We start from the raw sequence: 16,215 nt of genomic DNA, 5'->3' as shown, positions 1-16,215 counted from the left end.
GCATCCAACTTAGATCAGAACTCCATCCAGCCGGCGGACGTGCCAGCTGGTTGCTCGGGTGGTTGCGGCGGGAGGGGGGGGGTGTCCCCTCCCACTCGCCGGGGTAATGATCGAGCAGCTCCCGTTAGCAGCTGTCATTACCGCCGGAAAGCCGACCGCCGGCTCTAAATAACGGTACCGGGATGATGCTTCTAGCTAGTTGCTTCTAGCTAGCTAGCAAGTGGTTAACATGTTGTTCCACTCATTTTTAATAGCATCCTAACACACTAATGCCACACATCTTTTACGCACATGTAGGTCGGCACTATGGGAAAAAATGCTGCCTGTCTGTTGTTTAGTCAATTCTCATACGTTGTCAGCCCATTCAAAATCAATAGCCTGCCTTAACCCAATACACATTGATGCATAACACAAAAGGCAGTGTGAAAAGGGCCTTACGGGAAAGATTATGACAAAACATTAGGAGTAGGAATGAGCCAAAACCCTTTTCGGGTCGCAGCAGAACTCGTGAACAGGGGAAATGTTCTAACCTGAACTGCAAACCCTATTGAAGTGCCAAACAGGATCTATGGGAGCCGAACAAGGTGCTTTGGGGTGGGGGGGCAGAGCTGCCCCCCGCCCCAAAGCACCCTACCCCCCACGTTGAGGGCATTTGGCCTGGTATGGTTCGGGAGGGGGGGGCGCTTGCTCGTCCCCTCCCCTTTCCTGACCTGCCAGGCTGCATTCTCGGATAAGGGTCTGGCATGAATTTTGGGGGGACCCCATGCTGTTTTTTTCTTTATTTTTTTTACCAGCACTTTTTTTTTTCAGCTGTCAGCTGAGAAACCTATTGACAGCTGATGACTCATCGGTTGTTAAGGACGCCACAGCTGGTTTCCCAGGCCCCACTCCTGAACAACCAGCTTACACTGCGCCCTCATTGGGCAAAGCTTGCACTGTGCAGCGCTCAGTGCATTGCAGGCTGTTGGTTGGGACAAACACCCTGCAAATTTGGGTGTTCAGCGAATGGGTGAAAAGGGAAATGTTTAGTCCAAACTCATGCTCGGGCCGAACCACTCTCCCATCCCTAATTAAGAGAATTTGATAGCTAAATAGTACATTTAGTAATACAGCTCTTTATAATTAACTGCAGTTGTTAGTAAATGAAGCATAAAAAGATTTGGACCATAAAATGCATGACAAAGGATACCTAGCCCTAAAAAAAATATAGTAATCTGAAAGAGGTTAAACTATCCTCTGTTTTCAGTTTTGGTGAGATCACTTTTAAAGGGATGTCAACATTGCAAGTTTCCTCATAAGAACACTGTAAGTGCACCAGCACATTATTAAAAAAACAATTACTCCCAATCATATTCACTCTGTACACACAAAAACAGCGCAGAAACAGATAGGAATCTGCAGCAAAGATTGTTAAACTCCATGCAATGTACAGAGGGAGGATTGTTTTTTTGTGTTGAGTTACTCTTTCAAGGGTATATGGCATATACTCTTTGGGCTCTAAAAAAGATTTTATATGTTTCTAGTAGGGATGATCGAACTTTTGAAAAGTTCGGTTCGACCAGAACACCCGAACCTCCCAAAAGTTCGGCCTGGATTTCAGAACCCCATTGAAATCAATGGGACCCGAACTTCGGTAATCAAAAAACACCATTTTGAATCCCTAAAACCCAATAAACGCCCCTAAAAAGTGCCTAGGGTTCTGGGTCATGCCCCAGGGACTATTAATCACACAAAAAAAGTTCTTAAAAATTGTCATTTTTGATAGCGAGCCAATTATTGTAGAAATAAAAAAAAAAAAAAAATGTCTTTGGATTTAGTGTCTGGGGGGTCTAAAAAGTGTACCTGTGAAGTTTCAGCTCTGTAGCATGTCCAGAACCAGAAAAAAAAAGTTGGTTTTTATTAGTGCACTTATAGAACAAGGATATGGCTCCGCTCTTTTCACACCTTGCCGGTTTTGTAGCAAGCGTTTTTTTGGGCATTTTTTGGGGGTTATTGGAGGCAGGCATAACATCAGAACTTCTGTGTAGGGGTATATATACACACACACTTATATGTATATATACACATACACATATATAGGTATAAAAGTAGCAGAACACTATACTTGAGCTAATGAAATAATTAACACCCATATGGCTCCTCTCCTATAACACCTATATATGTGTATGTGTATAAATACATAGAAGTGTGTGTGTGTGTATATATACCCCTATACACAAGTTCAGATGTTTTGCCTGCCTCCAAAGACCCACAAAAAATGCCCAAAAAAAACGCCTGCGCCAAAAAAAAAAACGCCCAGGTGTGTTATTGCAGGCGTTTTTTTTGGGCATTTTTTTGGGGTCTTTGGAGGCAGGCAAAACATCTGAACTTGTGTATAGGTAAACTTTTGGTTTAGGTAGGGCAAGGTTCCCTTACCTGGTCTTTGCTGCTGTTTGGGACATTACTACAATAGTACTAGAAATAATATTCTAATACCACCATTGAAAGTACTCATGTCACCAGGTAGAGTGATCTTTATATGTTCCCATGGGGAATCCAGTATAGGGTACATAATATAGTATTTCTGTGCCTTTCACCCACTAGTAATTTCTTTATAATATTTGTCTTCCTAATTAAGATGCACTGGCATCCAGAACAGCATTTAAGATGAGTATTGTACCTTATCTCTCTCCACCCAGAACAGACAATTCAGTTTTCCTGGTTGCTCTTTAAAAGTCTACTATAAAGCTGTTACATAGATGTACTTATTTTGTGTTTTTTTTGTGGTATGTGCAGACTCCCATGATGCTGTTCTAAGATTCAACAAGGCTCCCACAAATGGATTTGAGATTGATGTAGGATCAAAAACTACAATTCGTCTGATAAATTCACAGGTGAATAGAAGAGCAAACCTTTATTATTTTTGAACATTCTTATCTGTCAAGGCAGGTACCTTCCTATCAACAGAGATGGAGTATTTAATGTATATATATATATATATATATATATATATATATATATATATATATATATATATATATATATATATATATATATATACTGTATACATACAATACTGTGTAAAAGTTTTAGGCAGTTGCAAAAAAATACTGTAAATTAAGAATGCTTTCAGAAATAGAAGTGTAATTGATTTTTTTTTTTTTGTCAATGAACAAAATAGAAAGTGAATGAACAGAAGTGAAATCCAAATCAAATCAATATTTGATGTGACCACCCTTTGCCTTCAAAGCATCAATTATTTTAGGTACATTTGCATACAGTTTATGAAGGAATTCGGCAGGTAAGTTGTTCAAAACATCTTGGAAAACATCTTGGATCTGTGGATGTAGGCTGCCTCAAACCCTCAAGTCTCTTCATGTAATCCCAGACTCTGAGAAAGATGTTGAGATCAGGGCTCTGTGGGGGCCAAACCATCATTTCCAGGACTCCTTGTTTTTCTTTACGCTGAAGATAATTCTTAATGACATTGGCTGTATGTTTGTGGTCGTTGTCCTGCTGCAGACTAAATTTAGGGCCAATCACACGCTTCCCTGATAGTATGGCTTGATGGATAAGTATCTGCCTGACAGGGGCAGACTGACCTTAAAGCCATTCAGGCAATGTCCGAGGGCCCAGAGACGGTAGGGGGCCCCATGACGCTCGCCATCTCACTATACTCAGGGAAGCTATCAGCATTGTAGTGAAGCTGGGTCTAACACAGACGGACTATTTGGTGTGAGCTGGAGCAGGCACGGGGCAGAAGAATACACAGCCGCCCTGTCCTCCAAGGTTGTGTTACACTCTGAGCTTCGGATCGTAAAAACAACATTTGATGTGGGAGTTCACAGACAGTATTTCAAATTTGATGGACCAGCAAGCTGGAAGAAAAAGTGAAAGTCGGTCAAGCTCTCTGCTCTGCTCTCCATATGACTGCTCTGACTTGCTGACATCCATAGAAGAGCCGTGAGTGTTAACCATTGCTTATATGCTGCAAGGAAATGCTTCACTGCTGTTATCCCCTGTTCTTGCATTAAAGCTTATGTAAAGTGCAGGGCCGGACTGGCACACCGGGATACCGGGAAACTCCCCGGTGGGCCGCCGACCCTGGGGCCGCTTTAAGATAGGGCCGCCCGCGCCGCTTTAAGCATTGGGGCCGGGCCGGTGTACCGGCCGCTGTGATGATGGCCGGTGTACTAAGTTGAAACTATCGGCAGTACACCGGCCGCGGCGCTGCAGCCCCGCCCCCGGCTCCCGCTGCGATCCAGACAGAGTGGCTCTGGACGCTGTGAGCGGCTACGTCAGCTGCTGCGAGCAGCATGACGTCACATCCGGCGGGGGGCGGCTGCGCGCGGTGGATGAAATCTTGAAGTCTGAGTGACTGCCTGCAGGTTGCCGACTATGCATGACATGGCTGGCACCATCATCAGGACTCGGAGGAAGGTATGTGAGCAGTGAGCACCATACCGCTGGAGGGGGGGGGCACACAACTTACACTGTAACTGTACTGGGGAGTGAAGGTGGGGGGCTTACTGAGGGGTCTCTACTGGAAGGGGGTCTGTCCTGTGAGGGGGTCTGTCCTGTGAGGGGGTCTGTCCTGTGAGGGGTCTGTCCTGTGAGGGGGTCTGTCCTGGGAGGGGGTCTCACTGAGGTGTCTGTCCTGTGAGGGGGGCTCACTGAGGGGTCTGTCCTGTGAGGGGGTCTGTCCTGTGAGGGGGTCTGTCCTGGGAGGGGGTCTGTCCTGGGAGGGGGTCTCACAGAGGGGTCTGTCCTGTGAGGGGGTCTGTCCTGGGAGGGGGTCTGTCCTGTGAGGGGGGCTCACTGAGGGGTCTGTCCTGTGAGGGGGGCTCACTGAGGGGTCTGTCCTGTGAGGGGGTCTGTCCTGTGAGGGGGTCTCACTGAGGGGTCTGTCCTGTGAGGGGGTCTGTCCTGTGAGGGGGTCTGTCCTGGGAGGGGGGTCTGTCCTGGGTGGGGGTCTGTCCTGGGAGGGGGTCTCACTGAGGGGTCTGTCCTGTGAGGGGGGCTCACTGAGGGGTCTGTCCTGTGAGGGGGGCTCACTGAGGGGTCTGTCCTGTGAGGGGGGCTCACCGAGGGGTCTGTCCTGTGAGGGGGGCTCACCGAGGGGTCTGTCCTGTGAGGGGGGCTCACCGAGGGGTCTGTCCTGTGAGGTGGGCTCACCGAGGGGTCTGTCCTGTGAGGTGGGCTCACCGAGGGGTCTGTCCTGTGAGGTGGGCTCACTGAGGGGTCTGTCCTGTGAGGGGGTCTCACTGAGGGGTCTGTCCTGTTAGGGGGGCTCACTGAGGGGTCTGTCCTGTTAGGGGGGCTCACTGAGGGGTCTGTCCTGTGAGGTGGTCTCACCGAGGGGTCTGTCCTGTGAGTGGGGCTCACCGAGGGGTCTGTCCTGTGAGGGGGGCTTAATGAGGGGTCTGTACTGGGAGGGGGGGGGGGCTTACTGAGGGGTGGCGCTGGTATAATGACGCAATGCTATGGGGCTGGTATGTCATTTTTTCCAGGGCTGGTTTTCATACCCAGTCCGGCCCTGGTAAAGTGAAATAATTCTTGCCTCTGCTCACTGATTTTCTTACACTGAGCATAAAAAGCTGACTTGCTATATGCTTGCTGACAGAGGCATAACTAGAACTTTCAGGGCCCCAGTGCAAGAACCCATGGGGCCCCCCTGACCCCCAGCCTGGGCCCTTCCCACTGATCCCTAAGGCTCTTTGCTCCCATTTCAGGTTTCTTTATTACGATCCCACAGCAGGACCCTTTCACATGTTCTGTAGCGGACCTTATTCCTGCTGTTTGTGGCCCCCCCCAAGGTGGCAAAATGCCAGAGCCTGGTGGCATGTGCAACATTTGCAACCTTGGTAGTGTCAGTCAGTAGGGAAGTGGATTGTGTCAGTAGGGCAGTGGACGGTGTCAGTAGAGCAGTAGACAGTGCCAGTAGAGCAATGGATGGTGTCAGTAAGGCAGTGGACAGTGTCAGTAGAGCAGTGGACGGTGTCAGTAGAGCAGTGGATGGTGTCAGTAGAGCAGTGGACGATGTCTACAGGGCAGTGGACGATGTCATTACAGCAGTGAATGGTGTCAGTATGGCAGTGGACAGTGTCATTAGAGCAGTGGGCAGTGTCAGTAGGGCAGTGAATGGTGTCGGTAGAGCAAAGGATGGTGTCAGTAGGATAGTGGACATTGTCAGTAGAGCAGTGAGCAGTGTAAGTCAGTAGAGCAGTGGGCAGTGTTAGTAGAGCAGTGGACAGTATCAGTAGAATAGAGGATGGTGTCAGTAGAGCAGTGGACGGACGGTGTCAGTAGAGCAGTGGAGGTGTAAGTAGAGCATTGGATGGACGGTGTAAGTAGAGCAGTGGACAGTGTCAGTAGGGCGGAAGATGGTGTTAGTAGAGAAGTGGGATGTGTCAGTAGAGCAGTGGATGGTGTCAGTAGAGTAGAGGACAGTGTCAGTAGAGGAGTTGATGGTATCAGAAGATCAGGGGACAGTGTCAGTAGAGCAGTGGACAGTGGCAGTAGAGCAGATGATGGTGTAAGTAGTGCAGTGGACAGTGTCCGCAGGGCAGTGGACAGTGTCAGTAGAGCAATGGATGGTGTCAGTAAGTCAGTGGACAGTGTCACTAGAGCAGTGGACGGTGTCAGTAAGGCAGTGGACAGTGTCGTTAGAGCAGTGGACAGTGTCAGTAGAGCAGTGAATGTTGTCAGTAGAGCAAAGGATGGTGTCAGTAGGACAGTGGACATTGTCAGTAGAGCAGTGAGCAGTGTAAGTCAGTAGAGCAGTGGGAAGTGTTAGTAGAGCAGTGAACAGTATCAGTAGAGCAGAGGACGGTGTCAGTAGAGCCGTGGACGGATGGTGTCAGTAGAGCAGTGGAGGTGTAAGTAGAGCAATGGACGGACAGTGTCAGTAGAGCAGTGGACGGTGTCAGTAGAGCAGAGGATGGTGTCAGTAGAGCAGTGGACTGTGTCAGTAGAGCAGAGGACAGTGTCAGTAGAGCAGTGGATAGTGTCAGCAGAGCAGAGGATGGTGTCAGTAGAGCAGTGGACGATGTCAGTAGGGCAGTGGACAGTGTCAGCAGAGCAGTGGATGGTGTCCGTAGAGCAGTGGATGGTGTCAGTAGGGCAATGGACAGATGGTGTCAGTAGAGCAGTGGATGGTGTCAGTAGAGCAGTGGACGGTCTCAGTAGAGCAAAGGATGGTGTCAGTAGAGCAGTGAACGGTGTCAATAGAGCAGTGGATGGTGTCAGTACAGCAGTGGATGGACGGTGTCAGTAGAGCAGTGGACAGCGTCAGTAGGGCAGAGGATGGTGTGAGCAGAGCAGTGGACTGTGTCATAAGAGCAGTGGACTATGTCAGTAGAGCAGAAGAGGGTGTCAGTAGAGTAGTGGATGGTGTCAGTTGGGCAGTGGACAGTGTTTGCAGAGCTGTGGATGGGGTCAGTAGGGCAATGGGTGCTGTAAGTAGGGCAGTGGATGGTGTCAGTAGGGCAGTGGATGGTGTCAGAATGGCAGTAGACAGTGTCAGCAGAGCAGTGGAACAGGTCAGAAAAGCAGAGGATGGTGTCTGTAGGGCAGTGGATAGTGTCAGTAGGGCAGTGAATGGTGTCAGTAGAGCAGTGGATGGTGTCAGTAGGGCATTGGATGGTGTCAGTAGGGCAGTGGATGGTGTCAGTAGGGCAGTGGAAGGTGTCAGTAGGGCAGAGCGTGGTGTCAGTAGAAAGGGGATGTTGTCAGAAGGGCAGTGGACAGTGTAAACAGAGCAGTGGATGTTGTCAGTGGATGCTGACACCAGAGTGGATGGTGTCAATAGAGCAGTGGATGTTGTCAGTAGGGCAGTGAATGGTGTCAGTAGGGCAGTGAACGGTGTCAGTAGAGCAGTGGATGGTGTCAGTTGGGCAGTGGAAGCTGTCAAGAGGGCAGAGAATGGTGTCAGTAGAGCAGTGGAGGTGTCAGTAGAGCAGTGGATGGACCAGTGGCGGCTGGTGCTCAAAATTTTTTTTTGGGGGGGGGGGGCGCAAACAGAAAAATGTAATAGGCATTGCTTTGCGGCAAAAAACGCTGTAAAAAATTGCTTGACTTTGAGGTCGCAAAAGTGTGAAAAGGGCCTTCAGTAATTAAGGTATAGTGTGCCCCCTTTCAATGCAGAGAGACTAGCATGTCCCCTTTCAAGACAGAGAGACCAGCGTGCCCCCTATTAATGCACAGTGACCAGCGTGCCCCCTACCAATGCACAGTGACCAGCGTCCCCCCTTTCAATGCAGTGACCAGTGTACATGCCCCCTTCAATGCAGTGACCAGCGTACATGCCCCCTTCAATGCAGAGATCAGCGTACATGCCCCCAATACAGAGACCAGCATACATGCCCCCTTCAATGCAGTGACCAGCATACCATTCCCCCAATGCAGAGATCAGCATACATGCCCCCATTGCAGTGACCAGCGTACATGCCCCCAATGCAGTGACCAGCATACATGCCCCCAATGCAGTGAGCAGCGTACATGCCCCCAATGCAGTGACCACTATACATGCCCCCAATGCAGTGACCAGCGTACATGCCCCCAATGCAGTGACCAGCGTACATGCCCCCTATGCAGTGACCAGCATACATGCCCCCAATTCAGTGACCAGCGTACATGCCCCCAATGTAGTGACCAGCGTACATGCCCCCAATGTAGTGACCAGCATACATGCCCCCAATGTAGTGACCAGCATACATGCCCCCAATGCAGTGACCAGCACACATGCCCCCAATGCAGTGACCAGCATACATTCCCCCAATGCAGTGACCAGCATGCATGCCCCCAATGCAGTGACCAGCGTACATGCCCCCAATGCAGTGACCAGCATACATGCCCCCAATGTAGTGACCAGCGTACATGCCCCCAATGCAGTGACCAGCATACATGCCCCCAATGCAGTGACCAGCATACATTCCCCCAATGCAGTGACCAGCATACATGCCCCAATGTAGTGACCAGCATACATGCCCCCAATGCAGTGACCAGCGTACATGCCCCCAATGCAGTGACCAGCGTACATGCCCCCAATGCAGTGACCAGCATACATGCCCCAAATGTAGTGACCAGCATACATGCCCCCAATGCAATAACCAGCATACATGCCCCCAGTGTAGTGACCAGCATACATGCCCCCAATGTAGTGACCAGCATACATGCCCCCAATGTAGTGAACAGCGTACATGCCCCAAATGCAGAGATCAGCGTGCGTGCCCCCCAATGTAGTGACCAGCATACATTCCCCAATGTAGAGATCAGCGTGCGTGCCTCCAATGCAGTGACCAGCGTACATGCCCCCAATGCAGTGACCAGCATACATGCCCCCAATGTAGTGACCAGCACACATGCCCCCAATGTAGTGACCAGCATACATGCCCCCAATGCAGAGATCAGCGTGTATGCCCCCTTACTTACCTGGAGCAGCAACGGCGGCGATCGGCTTCTCCTCAGTCCCCCGAACGGTGGCTTCTCCTTGGTCCCGGCAGGGCGTCTCCTCCAGTCCTTCCGCTCCCGCCTCCTCCTCGGCCAATGGCATGGGGTTTGCCTTGCGGCCAATCAGAAAGCGCGTATCAGACGTGCTTCCTGATTGGCCAGGAGGAGGATGGGTGTGACAATAGTGAATTTTCATTCACTATTGTCACACAATGGGTGGGCTCGGGACGCACTGCTCTGCGCCCCGGGTCCACCCTTTGCATCGCCCTATTAGAGCCTCTGGCTCTAATCAGGTGATGCAAAAAAAATCCCCATTGAACTCCAATGCGTCCGGCGCCCCTGCATGCAGATTAGGGGGCCGGACGCATGGATGGGGGGCGGCACCCCTGCGCCCCTAACGAACCGGCCGCCACTGGGATGGACGGTGTCAGTAGAGCAGTGGACGGTGTCAATAGGGTGGAGGATGGTGTCAGTAGGGCAGTGGACAGTGTCAGTAAAGTAGAGGACGGTGTCAGTAGAGGAGTTGACGATATCAGAAGAGCAGTGGACAGTGTCAGTAGAGAAGTGGACAGTGGGAGTAGAGCAGATGACGGTGGAAGTAGGGCAGTGGACAGTGTCTGCAGGGCAGTGGACAGTGTCAGTAGAGCAATGGATGGTGTCAGTAAGGCAGTGGACGGTGTTAGTAGAGCAGTGGACAGTGTCAGTAGAGCAGTGGACGGTGTCAGTAGAGCAATGGATGATGTCTGCAGGGCAGTGGACGATGTCAGTAGAGCAGTAAATGGTGTCAGTAAGGCAGTGGACAGTGTCATTAAAGCATTGGACAGTGTCAGTAGAGCAGTGAATGGTGTCAGTAGAGCAAAGGATGGTGTCAGTAGAACAGTGGACATTGTCAGTAGAGCAGTGAGCAGTGTAAGTCAGTAGAGCAGTGGGCAGTGTTAGTAGAGCAGTGGACAGTATCATTAGAGCAGAGGACGGTTTCAGTAGAGCAGTGGATGGACGGTGTCAGAAGAGCAGTGGAGGTGTAAGTAGAGCAATGGATTGAAGGTGTCAGTAGAGCAGTGGACGGTGTCAAAAGAGCAGAGGATGGTGTCAGTAGAGCAGTGGACTGTGTCAGTAGAGCAGAGGATGGTGTCAGTAGAACAGTGGTCTGTGTCAGTAGAGCAGATGACAGTGTCAGTAGAGCAGAGGATGGTGTCAGTAGGGCAGTGGACGATGTCAGTAGGGCAGTGGACAGTGTCAGTAAAGCAGTGGATGGTGTCAGTAGAGCAGTAGATGGTATCAGTAGAGCAGTGGATGGTGTACGTAGAGCAGTGCACAGACGGTGTCAGTAGAGCAGTGGACGGTGTCAGTAGGGCAGAGGATGGTGGCAGTAGAGCAGCGGACAGTGTCAATAGAACAGTGGACGGTGTCAGTAGAGCAGTGGTCGGACGGTGTCAGTAGAGCAGTGGACGGTGTCAGTAGGGAAGAGGATGGTGTGAGTAGAGCAGTGGACTGTGTCAGTAGAGCAGAGGATGGTGTCAGTAGAGCAGTGGATGGAGTCAGTAGAGCAGTGGATGGTGTCAGTAGGGCAGTGTGTGGTGTCAGTAGGGCAGTGGACAGTGTCAGCAGAGCAGTGGATGTTGTCAGTAGGGCAGTGGACAGTGTCTGCAGAGCTGTGGATGGGGTCAGTAGGGCAATGGGTGGTGTCAGTAGGGCAGTGGATGGTGTCAGTAGGGCAGTGGATGGTGTCAGAATGGCAGTAGACAGTGTAAGCAGAGCAATGGAAGGGTCAGCAAAGCAGTGGTTGGTGTCAGTAGTGCAGTGGATAGTGTCAGTAGGGCAATGGATGGTGTCAGTAGAGCAGTGGATTGTGTCAGTAGGGCAGTGGAAGGTGCCTGTGGGGCAGAGGGTGGTGTCAGTAGAGAGGTGGATAGTGTCAGAAAGGCAGTGGACAGTGTCATCAGAGCAGTGGACGGGGTCAGCAAAGCAGTGGATGGTGTCAGTAGAGCAGTGGATAGTGTCAGTAGGGCAGTGGGCAGTGTCAGTTGAGCAGAGGGCGGTACCAGTAGGACAGTGGACGGTGTCTTTAGGGCAGTGGATGGTGTCAGTAGAGCAGTGGATGGTGTCAGTAGGGCAGTGAATGGTGTCAGTAGGGCAGTGAACAATGTCAGTAGAGCAGTGGATGGTGTCAGTTTGGGCAGTGGAAGCGGTCAGTAGGGCAGAGGACGGTGTCAGTAGAGTAGTGGAGGTGTCAGTAGGGCAGTGGATGGACGGTGTCAGTAGAGCAGAGGATGGTGTCATTAGGGTAGAGGATGGTGTCAGTAGGGCAGTGGACAGTGTCAGTTGAGCAGAGAATGGTACCAGTAGAACAGTGGATGGTGTCTTTAGGGCAGTGGAAGGTGTCAGTAGAGATGAGGACGGTGTCAGAAGAGGAGTTGTCAGTATCAGAAGAGCAGTGAACAGTGTCAGTAGAGCAGTGGACAGTGGCAGTAGAGCAGATGACGGTATAAGTAGGGCAGTGGACAGTGTCCGCAGGGCAGTGTATGGTGTCAGTGGACTGTGTCAGTAGAGCAGAGGATGGTGTCAGTAGAGCAGTGGATAGTATCAGTTGGGCAGTGGAGAGTGTCAGCAGAGCAGGGGATGGTTTTAGTAAAGCAGTGGATGGTGTCAGTAGGGCAGTGGACAGTGTCAGCAGAGCAGTGGATGGTATCAGTAGAGCAGTGGACAGTGTTTGCAGACCTGTGGATGCTGTCAGTAGGGCAGTGGACGATGTCAGTAGGGCAGTGGAAAGTTTCAGCAGAGCAGTGGATGGTGTCAGTAGAGCAGTCAATGGTATCAATAGAGCAGTGGACAGTGTCAGTAGAGCAGTAGACAGACGGTGTCAGTAGAGCAATGGATGCTGTCAGTAGGGCAGTGGAGAGACGGTGTCAGTAGAGTAGTGGACAGTGTCGGCAGAGCAGTGGATGGTATCAGTAGGGCAGTGGACAGTGTTTGCAGAGCAGTGGATGGTGTCAGTAGGGCAGTGGATGGTGTCAGAATGGCAGTAGACAGTGTCAGCAGAGCAGGGGAAGGGGTCAGTAGAGCAGTGGATGTTGTCAGTAGAGCAGTGGATGGTGTCAGTGGGGCAGTGGATGGAGTCAGTAGAGCAGTGGATGGTGTCAGTAGGGCAGTGGAAGTTGTCAGTAGGGCAGAGGGTGGTGTCATTAGAGAGGTGGATGGTGTCAGAAGGGCAGTGGGGAGTGTCAGCAGAGCAGTGGACGGGATCAGCAAAGCAGTGGATGGTGTCAGTAGGGCAGCGGATGGTGTCAGTAGGGCAGTGGATGGTGTCAGTAGGGCAGTGGATGGTGTCAGTAGGGCAGTGGATGGTGTCAGTAGGGCAGTGGACAGGGTCAGTTGAGCAGAGGGCGGTGCCAGTAGGACAGTGGACGGTGTCATTAGGGTAGTGAATGGTGTCAGCAGAGGAGTGGATGGTGTCAGTAGAGCAGTGGATGGTGTCACTAGGGCAGTGAATGGTGACAGTAGGGCAGTGAACGTTGTCAGTAGAGCAGTAGATGGTGTCATTTGGGCATTGGAAGCCATCAGTAGGGCAGAGGACGGTGTCAGTAGAGCAGTGGAGGTGTCAGTAGGGCAGTGGATGGACGGTGTCAGTAGAGCAGTGGACGGTGTCATTAGGGTAGAGGATGGTGTCAGTAGGGCAGTGGACAGTGTCAGTTGAGCAGAGAATGGTGCCAGTAGAACAGTTGATCATGTCATTAGTGCAGTGGATGGTGTCAGCAGAAAAGTGGATGGTGTCAGCAGAGGAGTGGATGGTGTCAGTAGAGCAGTGGATGATGTCTGTAAGGCAGTGGACAGTGTCAGCAGAGCACAGGGCGGTGCCAGTAGGACAGTGGACGGTGTCATTAGGGCAGTGGAAGGTGTCAGTAGAGGAGTGGATGGTGTCAGAAGAGCAGTGGATAGTGTCATTAGGGCAATAAATGGTGTCAGTAGGGCAGTGAACGGTGTCAGTATAGCAGTGAATGGTGCTAGTAGAGCAGTGGATAATGTCAGTAGGGCAGTGGACAGTGTCAGCAGAGCAATTGATGGTTGCAAGGTGTCAGTAGAGCAGTGGACAGACGGTGTCAGTAGAGCAGTGGACGGTGTCAGTAGGGCAGAGGATGGTGTCAGTAGAGCAATGGACAGTGTCAATAGAGCAGTGGACGGTGTGAGTAGGGCAGTAGACAGACGGTGTCAGTAAAGGAGTGGACGGTGTCAGTAGGGCAGAGGATGGTGTGAGTAGAGCAGTGGACTGTGTCAGTAGAGCAGTGGACTGTATCAGTAGAGCAGAGGATGGTGTCAGTAGAGCAGTGGATGGTATCAGTTGGGCAGTGGACAGTGTCAGCAGAACAGTGGATGGTTTTAGTAAAGCAGTGGATGGTGTCAGTAGGGCAGTGTATGGTGTCAGTAGGGCAGTGGTGGAGGGCTGCAGTGATGGTTGACTTTCTACAACTTTCTCCCATCTCCTGACTGCATCTCTGGAGCTCAGCCACAGTGATCTTTGGGTTCTTCTTTACCTCTCTCACCAAGGCTCTTCTCCCCCTATTCCGCTATTCAATATACACCCTTTTGGAGTGTAAAAAATTAAATTACGGCATAGTCTGTATCGGTACGTGTGAGATACACCTTTTAAATTTGTTTGACACATCTCCTTCCACCGCCAAGGATTGCAGGGCGCTTCAGTTTGCCTCCTGTTCCCAACTCCTCCTACTCCTCTTCTTCATCCTCCCTTTAGGGTACAAAAAATTTTAATCGGGGCCTAGTCTGTGTTTGTACGTGTGAGATACACCGTTTTTTATCCTTTTTCCTATTCCGCTATTCAATATACACCCTTTTGGGGTAAAAAACATTAAATTGGGGCATAGTTTGCATATTTGACTGTGAGATACACCCGTGTGATACCGTTGTTGTTTTGTTCCGCTATTCAATAAACACCTTTCTAGGGCAAGATCTTAAATTACAGAAATATGAGGAGACCGTCAAATAGGGGCCGTGGCCTGGGTCGTGGTGCTTCTGGTAGAGCTCCTGTTGCAAGGAGAGGACGTGGTCGATCTGTGCCAGCTACACGCACAAGTGAAACACCTTCCTCAAGTGTGAGTAGGCGACAGAACCTGCAGCAGTATTTGGTAGGGCATCATGCGCCTCTAGAAGTGATGAGGCCAGAACAAGTAGAGGCGATAGTAGATTGGTTTGCTGCTGACAGTGCCTCCAGTTCCTTCACATTGTCTCCCACCTAGTCTACTGCAGAAAGGTCAGAGTTGGCACCTGCAGCCGATGTCCAACCGTCTTTCACCTCACCCCCTTGCAAATCAGGCAAGCAGTCTGAGCCCCAAGTCATACAGCAGTCTCTTCTTCTTTTTGAGGATTCTGTCAGCAGGGTTTCCCAGGGCCATCCACCTAGCCCTGCCCCAGAAGTGGAAGAGATTGAGTGCAGCGATGCCCAACCACTTATTTCTCAAGATGAGTACATGCAAGGACCATCGCAGCACGTCTCCGATGATGACGAAACGCAGGTGCCAACTGCTGCGGCGTTCAGAATTGTGGAGACCGACAAGGAGGGCAGGGGTGAAGACTGGGTGGAAGATGATGTGGAGGACGATGAGGTCCTCGACCCCACATGGAATGAAGGTCATGCAGGTGACCTGAGTAGTTTAGAGGAAGAGGCGGTGGTCGCACAGAGCCACCAGCACAGCAGAAGAGGGAGCAGGGTGCAGAAGCGGAGCGGCCTTGCCCTAGACACTACGCCTGCTACTGCCCAACGCAGCAAGGGAACGAGCGCAGCAAAGCCAGCTCAAAGGAGTTCTCTAGCGTGGAAGTTCTTCAGAAAATGTGCTGATGACAGGACACGAGTGGTTTGCACCCTGTGCAATCAGAGCCTGAAGCGAGGCATAAACCTTCTCAACCTGAGCACAACCTGCATGATCAGGCATCTAAGTGCAAATCACGAGCTGCAGTGGAGTAGACACCTTCAAAACCAAGAAACGTCTCTGGCTCATCCTGCTTCCTCTTCTGCTGCAGTCTCGGCCGCTCCATCCACATCTGTAGTGATACCGGCACCTGCCATCCCGCAAACAGACGATCTGTCAGCAACACCACCACCTGGGTCACCAACCATCTCCACAATGTCCCGTGGAAGCATTCAGCTTTCCATCTCCCAAACACTTGAGAGGAAGAGGAAGTACCCCCCTACCCACCCGCGATCCCTGGCCCTGAATGCCAGCATTTCAAAATTCTTGGCCTTTGAAATGCTGTCATTCCGTCTGGTGGAGACGCACAGTTTTAAAAACCTTATGTCGGTGGCTGTCCCACAGTACGTCGTGCCCAGCCGCCACTACTTTTCCAGGCAAGCCATCCCTTCCCTGCACAACCAAGTGGGGGAAAAAATCAGGTGTGCACTGCGCAACGCCATCTGTGCCAAGGTCCACCTAACTACCGAAACGTGGACCAGTAAGCACGGTCAGGGGCGTTATATCTCCCTAACGGCACACTGGGTAAATGCAGTGGCGGATGGGCCTGAGGCGGATAGCAATTTGGCGCATGTCCTTCAACCACCGAGGATTGCAGGGCGCTTCAGTTTGCCTCCTGTTCCTAGCTCCTCCTACTCCGCTTCCTCATCCTCTACCGCCTCCTCATCCGGTCAGCGTAACACCTTCACCACCAACTTCAGCACGGCCAGGGGTAAACGACAGCAGGCAGTTTTAAAACTTGCCTGTTGGGGGGAAAAAACACACACCGCGCAGGAGTTGTGGAGGAGCATGGAACAGCAGACAAATG

General features: G+C 51.1%; 1 protein-coding gene across 2 annotated transcripts in view; it reads left to right on the top strand.

The window, feature by feature from the left end:
• LOC309551541 (beta-galactoside alpha-2,6-sialyltransferase 1-like) overlaps nt 1–16,215 on the top strand; it is a 236,734-nt gene that overhangs the window by 158,624 nt on the left and 61,895 nt on the right. For both annotated transcript variants that reach the window (XM_082252166.1, XM_082252165.1), the window contains exon 3: nt 2,776–2,873. In XM_082252166.1, coding sequence (XP_082108292.1) covers nt 2,776–2,873 — 98 coding nt within the window. The remainder of the gene's footprint in view (nt 1–2,775; nt 2,874–16,215) is intronic.

This window comes from Pelophylax lessonae, assembly GCF_965119305.1.
Source record: "Pelophylax lessonae genome assembly, chromosome: 3".
Lineage (NCBI taxonomy): Eukaryota > Metazoa > Chordata > Amphibia > Anura > Ranidae > Pelophylax > Pelophylax lessonae.
Note: the sequence above shows the minus strand (reverse complement) of the source record. Positions and strands in the feature narration are given on the sequence as shown.